Source organism: Gossypium raimondii, chromosome 9 (assembly GCF_025698545.1).
Source record: "Gossypium raimondii isolate GPD5lz chromosome 9, ASM2569854v1, whole genome shotgun sequence".
In the NCBI taxonomy this organism is placed as follows: Eukaryota; Viridiplantae; Streptophyta; class Magnoliopsida; order Malvales; family Malvaceae; genus Gossypium; species Gossypium raimondii.
In genome coordinates this window covers 21,660,945-21,673,181 of record NC_068573.1, presented here as the reverse complement: position 1 = coordinate 21,673,181, position 12,237 = coordinate 21,660,945, and the positions used below count along the sequence as shown (strand labels likewise).

The following is a 12,237-nucleotide window of genomic DNA, read 5'->3' as shown; positions in this document are numbered from 1 at the left end:
ACCGAAAACGCGGCCGCGGCCGCGACCGCAATTTAAATCCCTGGTCTAACCCCTCATGCTAGATTTTATTAATCACCGTTCTCGAATCCCCTTCCACGATTACTTTTTGAAAACCCATATCCTTTGCAAATGACAAAGCCTGAACACAAGCGAGAGCTTCTGCCGTAAAAGGAAATGGTGCTCTTTTGTTCACAATCTCACAGGCCCCTATTATCCAGTCATTCCCATCCCTAGCAATGACTCCTGTGCCCGCGATTTTAGTATCCATTTTGAAATTGCCATCGAAATTTATTTTGATAAATGTGTCTCCAGGCTGCTCCCAACTAGAAGGACATAGAGGAGTTTCCTCAGGTAAAACAGCATATTGTTTCTCTGTCTCAGCAATATAGGATCGTATATTTTGGGTTGTGCCTTTCTTTCTTTCATGCAGCCACTTGTTTCTTGCGCTCTATATGATGGAAAAGTAATGACACCACGTTTCTATTTTTTATTAAGTGTTATGGTCAGTTTGTTGACTCCTATTTTTTAACAAGTCTGTTAGTCAAATAAGTTTGTTTAATCTTTATGGGATTATTCTATTTTCATTAGTCTGTTAGTGGAGAATCTTACTTCCACGATTAATTTCTCTATAAGCCTATATAAAGGCATAATTGTTGAAGTTAATAACAGTGAATTGATTTTGGTTATCATCCTCTTTTGTGTTAAGTGTTTCTTTAAAAGTTTGTCATCAGTGGTATCTGAGCCAAGTTTAGAGTGTTTTATGTTGTGTTCCAGATACGATGTCGCAACATCCGAGTGATTCTGATAAATTTGTTCAACCTGCTGTTCCTCACTTTGATGGTCATTATGATTATTGGAGCATGTTGATGGAAAATTTCTTAAGGTCAAAAGAATATTGGTCTGTCGTTGAGGATGGAATCCAAGAGCTAGAAGTTGGAACCAGTTTGACAGATGCATAGAAGATGGAGATTGATGTATAAAAGTTGAAAGATTTGAAGGCCAAAAAATATTTGTTCCAAGCAATTAATCGTTCAATCTTTGAAACGATTCTTTACAAGGATACAGAAAAACATATTTAGGACTCAAAGAAAAAGAAGTATCAAGGCAATGTAAGGGCAAAGCGTGCACTGCTTCAAACCTTACGAGGGGGATTTGAGAATTTGCGCATGAAGCCAGGAGAGACTATTTCAGATTATTTCTCCAAAATAATGACAATCGTCAATAGGATGCGTACGCATAGAGAAAAGCTTGAAGATGTTGCTGTCATTGAAAGAATTTTACGATTCTTGTTACCGAAATATAATTTTATTATCTGCTCAATTGAGGAATCAAAATACCTCGATGCTCTTTCCGTTGATGAGTTAGAGAACTCATTAATAATTCATGAGTCAAAATTCATTTTACAGGAGAGTGAAGAGCAAGTGTTGTAGGCACTATTGACTCATAAAGATTCTGGGCATGGTAAAAACAAATAGAGGGGGAGGAGCGCCGATGAGAGGAGAAATGTTTGGGATCATCGCATACCTGATGGGAAGCCAAAAGCTATAAACAAATCCCAGATTAAATGTTTTTGATGCTATAGGTATGGTCATTACCGTAGTGAATGCTATACCAACCTGAATGGAAACAGTGACGGAGGTCGAGGCCATTGGAGAGGGAATGGTAGAGACTGTGGCAGAGAAAAGGTAAATTTTGCACCAGTAACTGATAAACCGGAAGAGGAAGAAGTTACCCTATTAATGGTGTGTGATTCGAATGAAGAGACTCAAAAGAATTTATGGTATCTTGATACAGGTTGTAGCAATCATATGTGTGGAGACCGATCAGCGTTCTCTGAACTCAATGAAACATTTTGAACAACAGTAAAGTTTGGTGACAACTCTCTTATTTCTGTCCAAGGACGAGGAAAGGTAAAGATCCAAACAAAGTTCTCATCTGTCCAAAGTTTTTGTGATGTTTTCTATGTTCCGGATCTAAAGACAAATTTACTTAGCGTGGGTCAACTCCAAGAAAAGGGTTATGAGGTGATTATCAAGGATGGAGTGTGCAAGATCCAAGACGTCAATCTTGGGTTAATTGCTAAAGTCACCATGACGGCCAATAAGTTTTTTCCATTGCATATTCAACATATTAAACATGACCATTCTTGTTTTTCAACACAAGAAACAAGTTTAGCGTGGCTTTGATAATACAGGTTCGGCCACTTGAACTTTAGAGGACTGCAAACACTACAACAAAAAAAGTTGGCCTCCCTACATTCGATACTCCTTCAAGAGTATGTGAAGATTGTGTTATCGGGAAAATGCCTCGAGATAGTTTTCCAAAAGAAAAAGCCTGGAGAGCCTCAAAACAGTTTGAACTGGTTTACTCTGACATCTGCGGACCACTGAATCCAACTTCAAATAGAGGTAAGCGTTATTTTATAACATTCATAAATGATTTCAGTCGAAAGAGTTGGGTTTACTTTCTACATGAAAAATATAAAGCCTTTGTAGCTTTTAAGAGCTTTAAAGCTCAGGTTGAAAAGAAAGTTTGAATGTTAATTAAAGCTCTTAGTAGTGATCGTGGAGGAGAATATCTTTCTCAAGAATTTGTAAGCTTTTGTGACTCTAATGGGATCCATAGACAACTTACTGCAGCTTATACTCCTCAACAAAGCTTGGTAAGAGACTTGGAACATTACTTCTTAGTAATAGACTTCAAATAATATTTAAGATTATTCGATTCTTTTCAGGTTGAAAAGAAAGTTTGAATGTTAATTAAATCCTTGTCAACAGAAACCCTACACATGCTGTTCAAAATATGACACCGGAAGAAGCTTGGTCAGGTCGACAATCGGATGTACATCATTTCAGGGTGTTCAGATGTGTTGCTTATTCTCATGTGATCCATAGACAACTTACTTAAATTTGTAAGCTTTTGTGACTCTAATGGGATCCATAGACAACTTACTGCAGCTTATACTCCTCAACAAAGCTTGGTAAGAGACTTGGAACATTACTTCTTAGTAAGAGACTTCAAATAATATTTAAGATTATTCGATTCTTTTCAGGTTGAAAAGAAAGTTTGAATGTTAATTAAATCCTTGTCAACAGAAACCCTGCACATGCTGTTCAAAATATGACACCGGAAGAAGCTTGGTCAGGTCGACAACCGGATGTGCATCATTTCAGGGTGTTCAGATGTGTTGCTTATTCTCATGTGCTGGATCAGAAGAGGACAAAGCTTGATGACAAGGCTGAGAAGTGTGTTTTTCTTGGCATTAGCAATACGTCTAAAGCCTACAAATTATAGAACCCCACCACTAAAAAAAAATTATTATCAGTCGTGATGTAGTTTTTTATGAACAGGTGTTCTGGCCATGGGAAGAAAATAATGACAACCAGTAGTTAAGATAAATTCTAGCTGATTTTAGTGATGAGATCACAGAACCAGCAATGGAACAACATACAGCTAAAGCAAATCAACAAAACGGGCATGGTAAAAAAAAAAGAAGAAAACTGGTGTGGATGAAAGATTATGTGGTCAGTGAGAATCAATCTGAAGATGATGAAGATCCTTAGAAACTTTTTGCTTTATTTGTAGATTGTGATCCTGTGAATTTCGACTATGCTTGTAAAGAGTTGAAATGGAAGGAAGCTATGAATGACGAGATTGTTGCAATTGAAAAGAACAACATTTGGGAGTTAACTGATCTTCCAAGAGGATAAAAGCCAATTGGAGTTAAATGGGTTTACAAGACCAAATTCAAAGAAAATGGTGAAATTGACAAGTATAAAGCTCGTTTAGTAGCTAAAGGCTACAAGTAGAAATTCAGTTTTGATTACAAAGAAGTATATGCTCCTGTGGCTCGGCTTGACACAATCAGATCGGTAGTGGCAGTAGCAGCACAAAACTCGTGGCTGATTCTACAACTTGATGTAAAGTCAGCTTTCCTACATGGGGAGTTGGAAGAGCAGGTATTTATCGATCAACCTCCTAGTTATGTGAAATATGGTAGTGAACAGAAGGTATATAGATTAAAAAAAGCACTATACAGGCTGAAACAAGCTCTGAGAGCCTGGTATAGTCGAATAGATGCTTATTTCATTTCAGCAGGTTTTAAGAAATGTCCATATGAGCATACTTTTTACCGCGAAGTTAAGAATGAGAAGATTTTTATTATGTGCTTGTATGTGGATGATCTAATTTATACTTGGAATGATTCAATAATGCTTGATAAATTTAAGCAATCAATGATGAAAGAATTTGATATGTCTGACCTTGGGTTAATGCATTATTTTCTTGGTATTGAAGTATATCAATCAGATTGTGGAATTTTTATTTCACAAAAGAAGTATGTCGGGGAAATTATAGACAGATTTAGGATGAAGAATTGCAATTCTGTGGCCACTCCCACTGAGCTGGGGCTGAAATTGGAGAAAAATCCTTCTGGTAAGAAGATTGATAGCACTTTATACAAACAACTCGTGGGAACTTTGATGTACTTGACAGCCACACAACCTGATATTATGCATTCCGTTAGTCTTATTAGCAGGTTCATGGAACACCCAAAGGAGATGCATTTTCTTGCTGCTAAAAGAATTCTTTGCTACTTACAAGGGACATCGGATTATGGGATCTTATACAAGAAAGGAGCAAAGTCTAATCTCATTGGATTCACTGATAGTGATTTTGCAGGAGATACAAATGATTGGAAGAGCACTTCGGGGTATGTGTTCATGCTAGGATCAGGGGCTATTTCTTGGTCATCTAAAAAACAATCGATTGTTACTCTATCAACCACCAAAGTAGAGTATGTTACAGCCACTACATGTGCTACTCAAGCAATTTGGCTAAGAAACATTCTTGCGGATGTTTTTTTTCCACAAAAGGAACCTACTCCATTTTAATGTGGCAACAGTTCAGCCATAAAATTGTCAAAGGATCCTGTCTTGCACGAAAGAACGAAACACATAGATGTAAATTTTCATTTCGAAATCTCACGAAGAAGCGAATTATCAAAGTTGTTTACTGCAAAAGTGAGGATCAAGTTGCTGATATTTTCACCAAACCTCTCAAGATTGAAAGGTTCATGAAGTTGAGAAAGCTGCTGGGAGTTTGCACATTGTGGGAGGGATCGCATGATGAAATTGCTTAAACTGGAAATCTTCTTTCAGTTTAAGGGAGGGATTGATGGAAAATTAATGACACCACGTTTCTATTTTTTTTGATTTAAGTGTTATGGTCAGTTTGTTGACTCCTATTTTTAGCAAGTCTGTTAGTCAAATAAGTTTGTTTAATCTTTATGGGATTATTCTGTTTTCATTAGTCTGTTAGTGGAGAATGTTACTTCCACGATTTAATTTCTCTGTAAGCCTATATAAAGGCATAATTGTTGAAGTTAATAATAGTGAATTGATTTTGGTTATCTTCCTCTTTTGTGTTAAGTATTTCTTTAAAAGTTTGTCATCTCCATATAGCCCAACAAGTTACTGCTAACATCTTGCATCTCATCTCATTTGAAAGTTTGAACATAGAGCTAAGCTGATCCTTAAACTCTGTGCTCCGCTATTGCGAAGGTCCCCAATCAATATGACACACTTCCCATACCCGTTTACTCAATCCACAATTGCGTGTGCTGAAGTTTCAGGCCTAGCTTGGGAGACGGGACACAAAGGATTATTCGCCACTCTCCGCTTGTACAAATTTGAGTAAGTAGGAATAATGTCGTGAAATATCCTCCAGACAGTGATTTGAATCCTTGATGAACATGTAATATTCCCGAGTTTCTTGAAAAAATATGTATAATTATCAGTTGAGGTAGCAGTATCTGTATTTAAAGTAGAATTTAGGCCATTATCCATCAGAACTTTGTATCCGCTCCGAACAGTGTACTCCCCTGTCTCCCCCCTAACCACACACGCATATCTGGCATCTCATAAGTCGCAAGCGGGACTCCTAATATTTGCATGTCAGTTCTAATCGCAGAATGTTCTCCTTTAACTTGATCAGACCCCAACAACTAACAATAGATCCAAATCGAGACAGTTTCCCCATTACCTATTCTCTAAAATTTTTCATTCCATGTTTAAAACAACACATTTACGTTTAAAAAATTGAAAGCAATCCCGAAACTTTTAAGAGATAATAATAATAATAATAATTTTAAATATCAAGTTATGATAATAATAACTATCTACTTATAATTTTGAGAGAGTATTTTTTTAATGTAATCTAATATATATTTGTATAAGGTTTTTTTAAAGATAATTTTATAATTTTTCATTTACGTAAGATAAGTTTGATTTATCTTAAATATTTATTAGAAGTGAAGTTTTATAATATGTTGTCTTTTACTCCCTTGTTCTTTATTAGAAGATTTTTCGAAAAAACAGGCCTCCTCGAAACCTGCACAAGGGCATGAGTCCGTGTTATTAGAAGTTAAACCATGCCAATCGCCACTCGGCTATTTAAGCTATTTGCATGCACTGTACCAAAACAGGCTTTTAGCAGCGTTTTTTTAGGCCTTTAGCGCCTCTAAAAATATTTGCAACGCTTTCACTAACGCTGCAAAAAAATGCCGCTAAAGATCATGGCCTTTAACAGCGCTTCAACCACAAGCGCCATTAAAGATTTTTACCGCAAACACAACTACAAATCATGGCCTTTAGCGACGCTTCAACCACAAGCACCGCTATAAAAATGACTTTTAGCAACAATTTTTCACAAACGCCGCTAAAAATATGACTTTTAAAAAAAATTAATTAAACAATATTTATTTTTATGGTAAATATTATATTATGTTTTTTTTTTGAAATTTAAACTTTAAACTATATACTTTTAAGGATAAAAAATATTAATTAAATTAAATTTTCTATTAAAATTTTAACTTTAAAGCTAAATATACAAATTAATGAATTTAAATTTAAGATTAAAATATTATGTTCAAATAAATGAGCAATCTACCTCACAGCTCATCTGATCTATATTAACTCGGCCAAATATAAAAGAAACTAAAAAACACGTAATAATTAACAATCATGGTTAAAGAAGCTAGTACACAAGGTAGCTACAAAACCCTGTTTCAATAACACCAAATTCAAGTTCCGACTAAGATAAACGACCATGGAATGCAACATTAAATAACACTCCACTTGAAGAAGTGCTAAGCCTGGGCTTTTCCAGCTTGAAGAGATTGAATCCTCTACTACACGTTCAATATCTAAAGGATGCAAAACCAAATGATCAGATAAACCCCAACAACATAAAAGTTCAAGAACTCGAGCCCCAACAGCATACCCTGCATCCTCCAGCCTGATCCATTTTCCATGAAAGATATTAGATTCATTGACAATAGAAGAGCCATTTACTGAACTAAGCATCATCCCAAATCCCAATATTAGCTTTAATGTGAAATAATCAGATCTCAATATTAGTCAGCAATGATGATATTCAACTATAAAACATTAAGAAAAAGTACCTTCTTTCTAATTCAGCAATGTTGTCAACCCGAGTTTGATTGTACTGAAGAAGCTCAGAGAACAAAAAAGCAAAGGCACTCAAGCTAACCTGAAATGGAAGCACAACATTCAACAGTTCAAATTTTGACTCCAAATTGATTTAAAACAAATCCCCAATAAAAGCTACTTGATCTTCAATGTTCAATAAATTTGAACTCTAATATAGCACCTGGATATCCCTTTAAAGATATTGAAACATCTTCCATCTCTACAAAAGCTTCTTCTTCGTCTCCAACCTCGTATAAGGCCAATGCCCTACCAACTCTTGCATAGTCTAAGAATGCAAAATCTTTATAATTTTCAACCACCTGAAAGCAAGTGATGAAAATTTATTCACATACACTGCTGCATCACAGCTTCACAAGCTGGTCTAAGTTCATAGGCATTAGAGGTGCATTAAAAATAATACGAATTATTGTATATATGTAATATGTTATGGTCATAATAATCCTCTTGCAACAAAATAAGGTCTGAAAAGGGCAGAGACACATTATACCTTCATATTTTACGATATATTAGACAGTAGAATTCAAAATTCACAATTGTATGTATGCCAATTTTAATGACTGAAACAATAAAACAATGCTGCATTTCTTTCTAGTTCTTCCAATAAAAGAATACAATAGAACTAAATGTTAAAGCAGAAGTGAAGATCCTGATCCAGAACACAACCCAATAAAGTATTCTCTCATAACAATCCTTCGAAAGATGTCAAGTAATACAAGTATACTAACTGAAAAAGATACAACTAGATTCTAAATTGTTAATTTGCTGGACTACTTCTTTCAACACTTGGTTTGTATTTTATTTTATTTTATTTTATTTTATTTTCAAATTTAAAAAGAAGAATTGTTCCACACAAAAATGTGGCAAGAAATTCATCAATGTACAGGAAGTTCAAAGGTTTAAGAAAATTCAGCAAGCCATCCTAGCCACTGTGCTATGGTATTCAGAGAATATGAGATAAAAAATATTGAGCTGTTGGATGATGCCTCATGATGTTTTAATTTCCCAGCACTCATAAATTAGATGGAAATTTTAATAAAGAAAAGATTTGCAAGCAAAGAAAATAATTTAAGTGTAAAAAAAAATCAAGGAAATCAATTTAAAGAAAACCCCATGCTTGTTCTTTGCATAGAAAAAGATTAACTTTTGAACTAATAGTTAAAGTTAAGAGATTCCATTAACTTTGGAAACAGAGAATCAAAGAAATAGGTTAGCATAAATCATGAATAAAGGGATTTTAAAGTGAAAACAAGGAACAAAATGATCAAACACTGAAAAAATATAGCAGATCTAAGACTCAAAAGCAAGCAAAAAGTTAAAACCAAGTAAACACAATAAAACAATGAGAAAACTGAAGAAAAAAAGCTTAGAAATTTGATTTGCAAAGGAATCAAAAAATCAGATCAAGTAAGGCCAAAAGGCAACGAAGATATTTTTCTTTTCATCTCTCGCATTTCAAACATAAGAAGCTCAGCTGTAAAAAAGGTGCAAGAACAGAGTGTATTATTACAAATAATCATAAGGGTACTAAATGATACTTAATTTTTGTACCAAATTAAATATTAGTTAATTCAGGTACTAAATGGTATATTAGCCCCTAATAATAAAAGAAGGAATCAAATGGATTTTTGTACCAAAAATTGTGTCAAAAAGTATTACATATATCAGAGCAAGACCCTCAGTTGGCCCATTAACTACGGGAAGGATCAGCGTATTGGTGAAATAGCTGAAAACACAAAAAGAAAACAACAAAAGGATCAGCACTGCTAAAAACTTGACCTGTATGCAAAAAGAACCTACATTGGAGGTAAGCAACATACTTAAAAAACCTCAAACATATCATGAAATCATCGCAACATTGGAAACAAATTTATAAAACCTTTTAGAAAAAACCAAGTATTGAAGAATTGCACAATGTACAGCATGGTTTCTTGCAAGGAAAGAAATGAACACACTTCGGATTAATTACTGTTCCCATGTAGCTCCGTAAAATGGAATAGCTGAAATTACCCAGAACCACAATGTACAGCATATATGTATATCGATGTTTTAGGCATTAAACCAGTTTTAAATAATATTTCAGTTGAATTGAGAGACTTTCATATATGTATATTGATGTTTTAGGCATCAAAGGAACACCAAAAGCACCTGTGGCCTTCTATGTTTGCCAAGAATCAGCCCATTTAACATAACCAGGAATGAATTTGGCGTATGAAGCTCTTCTCCTAATAGTAGCTCCATGTCTTCAACCCCCAAGCAATAGCACTACAATAGAAACAATACAATGAATTTAAAATGTGAACATAGGCAGGATAATGATATCACTAGGCATATAGATAAGGACTAAGCCATTGCATGCGTCAGTTAAAATATACATAAATTGTTTTTTGGTTCTTTTCTCATAGTAAATATTCAACATCCATCCCATAGTACTTTATTTTCCGTCAAAGTATTTCAAGAAATATATATTACTCCTCGGAAAGAAAATTTTTCTTTATATCAAATTGCTTTAAGCTACACAGATATTTTCTAGTTTGATTAGAAATTACTTAATGTGATGAAACTACGGACCAAGTAGCCATCCCGAAAACAGATACGACACGTTAAGAAACATAGAAGTTTGAAGTTGTTAGAGTTGACACGGTACTAGAATCTGAACCATACTGAAAAAATCCCTAGCATTTGATATAGTAGTATCGTGTTGCTCAACGGATTTCCCATAGCAAATAAGAACTTCTATATTGTAGGACCAAAGACTTGCCTGATATCAACAGGAAATATCTCCTCGCTAATTACTTTAGAATGATGTTATTCCTATGACGACGACTTCACAGACAATGGACCCTCGTCCTCATCAGTTGTAACAAGAGTCGTTAGGGCCAAGTTTTTATCTAGCCCACAACCTTCACCTTCTGGAGTATCACAAGGGCAAAGCATTCCCCACTATAGAAGTTAAAGGAACAGAAAAGAACTAAGAGAAAAAAATAAATATACAGAAAACAGTAACAGACTGCAAAAGCTTAAGTAACAATTCCTAAATAATCCATATTAAAGTATTTTGAATGCAACCGCAGACATCACACTCACCTGGCTAGGATGCAAGGCCCTTGGTCCACCTACTTTTCGAGACTTATCAAACTGTTGTGAGACTTTTGTCATAAAGCCCAAAGTTCCAATAAAGGACATCCTCCCCGGAATCTATCAGTGAAAGATTTTCCATCAATTTATGTTGTACTAAGAAAATACAGATGAAAAATGGATAAATAGAAACCAGCTAAGAGGATAATAAATACCTGTGTCACGCCTTTACTCTGCATTCTGAACCGATTGATATGAAGGTTTCCAGTAGAAAGGGTCCATTGAAGGCCTTTACTAATGATGTCAAGCTCACACAAAAGCTACAATTCAAGAGAGAGAGACAAAATCTAGGTTATAATGGAAGGATCAAGCAGAACTGACATAAATTAACAGAGAGAAAAAAGTGGTATCATTTTCTGAGTAAACGAACAGAAAACATAACTGAAATGCAGAAGAGAAAGTGAAAAATGCAAATAAACGCAAACAATTTTTTTCTAAGAAAAAACAAAAAAAATCAGGCAAAAAAGCAAAGAGAGAGCAAGAGAGAGGGGGACCTGGTTTGAAGAAGAAGGTTGAAGGCAAGTTCGTTGTTTCTAGGGATTTAGCTGCTTTGGGTGGCATTGCTTTAGGTTTCGCGCAGAGCTGAGGGAGTAATAGTGTGCTGAGGTGTATTTTTCGGGGGGAAATTTGGGGTTTCAGGGGGAATTTAGGGATAAAATGACACCAATTTTTTAAAGTAAAATGTTTCCGCGCCGTTTTTCTCTAGTAAAAATTTTTTATTTTGTCTGCTAAAAATTATTAGTTATATGATTTTATAAAATATTTTTATAATTATTTTTATGAATTGAATTTTTATTAAAATTAAGTACTCTTAAAATAAATATTGTATATTTTAATAAAAAAACAATTGATTAAATGGTTGTAATTAATTATTAAGTTAGAATTATTCAATATAAGCAATCAATCTCTCACATATCAAATTTCATTAAAGATTGAGACGTTAATCATGATTTTATATTATTCTTTTCCGATCTAATCTCTATTTTATAAGAATTATCCATGATGTTCGATGTGGAATTATTTTAGTTTTGTATTTTATTTTTATTTGTTATAATTTGGTCCTATCCAAAATAGATAGTTACCAATCCATATCAATCATTACTTTTTTATTTATTTATCAATGTTTTTTAAATCTAATATTTAAATATATCAAATGGTTTAGATTAAATATTTTAAATATAAAAACATTAATTAATTGTATAAAATTCCATCATTTAACAAATCTAAAGTAAACCTTAAATCCTAAACCATTTAATATATATAAAATTGATCTATTATCTCTTAAATAATTTAAACTATAATCATAATTTTAATATATTAAAATTAATATTATCTCTTTTACAATTATATAAGAAATTATTTAATATATAAATTAAAAACACTAATTAATCTAAACCCTTAACCCTTATCTCCTAAACCCTAAATCATAAAACATAAACCCTAAACCCCTAACCCCTAACCCTTAACCCCTCTTTTACAATTATATAAGAACTTAATTAATATATAAATTAAAAAATACTAATTAATCTAAACCTTAAACCCTAACTCGACATTAAATCTCTAAACCCTAAATCACTAGCTCTTAACCTTT

The 12,237-nt window shown here is 33.8% G+C and overlaps 3 protein-coding genes across 8 annotated transcripts; 2 read left to right on the top strand and 1 right to left on the bottom strand.

Moving 5' to 3' along the window:
* Positions 1 to 779: 779 nt before the first annotated feature.
* LOC128032572 (uncharacterized) lies at positions 780 to 3,710 on the top strand. The gene is made up of 7 exons (XM_052621188.1): positions 780 to 932; positions 1,080 to 1,426; positions 1,583 to 1,794; positions 1,864 to 2,104; positions 3,096 to 3,245; positions 3,416 to 3,480; positions 3,586 to 3,710. The coding sequence occupies exons 1-7, from the start codon at positions 780 to 782 to the stop codon at positions 3,708 to 3,710; spliced, it is 1,293 nt and encodes a 430-aa protein (XP_052477148.1).
* Positions 3,711 to 4,238: 528 nt separating this feature from the next.
* LOC128032571 (secreted RxLR effector protein 161-like) lies at positions 4,239 to 4,892 on the top strand. Its single transcript, XM_052621187.1, has one exon. It carries the CDS (start codon positions 4,239 to 4,241, stop codon positions 4,890 to 4,892), a length of 654 nt encoding a protein of 217 aa, XP_052477147.1.
* Positions 4,893 to 6,886: 1,994 nt separating this feature from the next.
* LOC105798693 (DNA-directed RNA polymerase III subunit 2) lies at positions 6,887 to 11,283 on the bottom strand. Of its 6 annotated transcripts, none has more exons than XM_052620524.1 (8): positions 11,141 to 11,283; positions 10,802 to 10,906; positions 10,596 to 10,706; positions 9,657 to 9,773; positions 7,672 to 7,810; positions 7,463 to 7,551; positions 7,282 to 7,356; positions 6,887 to 7,204 (listed from the first exon to the last, which is right to left on the bottom strand). In XM_052620524.1, the coding sequence occupies exons 2-6, from the start codon at positions 10,823 to 10,825 to the stop codon at positions 7,547 to 7,549; spliced, it is 396 nt and encodes a 131-aa protein (XP_052476484.1). In that variant the 5' UTR covers positions 10,826 to 10,906; positions 11,141 to 11,283; the 3' UTR covers positions 6,887 to 7,204; positions 7,282 to 7,356; positions 7,463 to 7,546. The 6 variants fall into 6 exon arrangements, with proteins under 6 accessions (XP_052476484.1, XP_052476483.1, XP_052476482.1 ...); XM_052620523.1 differs by having other exon boundaries at positions 7,282 to 7,296; XM_052620522.1 differs by having other exon boundaries at positions 6,887 to 7,356.
* Positions 11,284 to 12,237: the final 954 nt, after the last annotated feature.

Coding starts and splice junctions, on each gene's coding strand:
- LOC105798693 (XM_052620522.1), bottom strand. CDS start 10,825: ATGCAGAGTAAAGGCGTGACACAG. Junction 10,707..10,801: donor AGAGTAAAGGCGTGACACAG/GTATTTATTATC, acceptor TTTCACTGATAG/ATTCCGGGGAGGATGTCCTT. Junction 9,774..10,595: donor GGGCCTTGCATCCTAGCCAG/GTGAGTGTGATG, acceptor TTTCTATTGTAG/TGCTATTGCTTGGGGGTTGA.
- LOC128032571 (XM_052621187.1), top strand. CDS start 4,239: ATGAAAGAATTTGATATGTCTGACCTTGGGTTAATGCATTATTTTCTT.
- LOC128032572 (XM_052621188.1), top strand. CDS start 780: ATGTCGCAACATCCGAGTGATTCTGATAAATTTGTTCAACCTGCTGTT. Junction 1,795..1,863: donor TTTATGGTATCTTGATACAG/GTTGTAGCAATC, acceptor TTTGAACAACAG/TAAAGTTTGGTGACAACTCT. Junction 3,481..3,585: donor AAATCAACAAAACGGGCATG/GTAAAAAAAAAA, acceptor CTTTATTTGTAG/ATTGTGATCCTGTGAATTTC.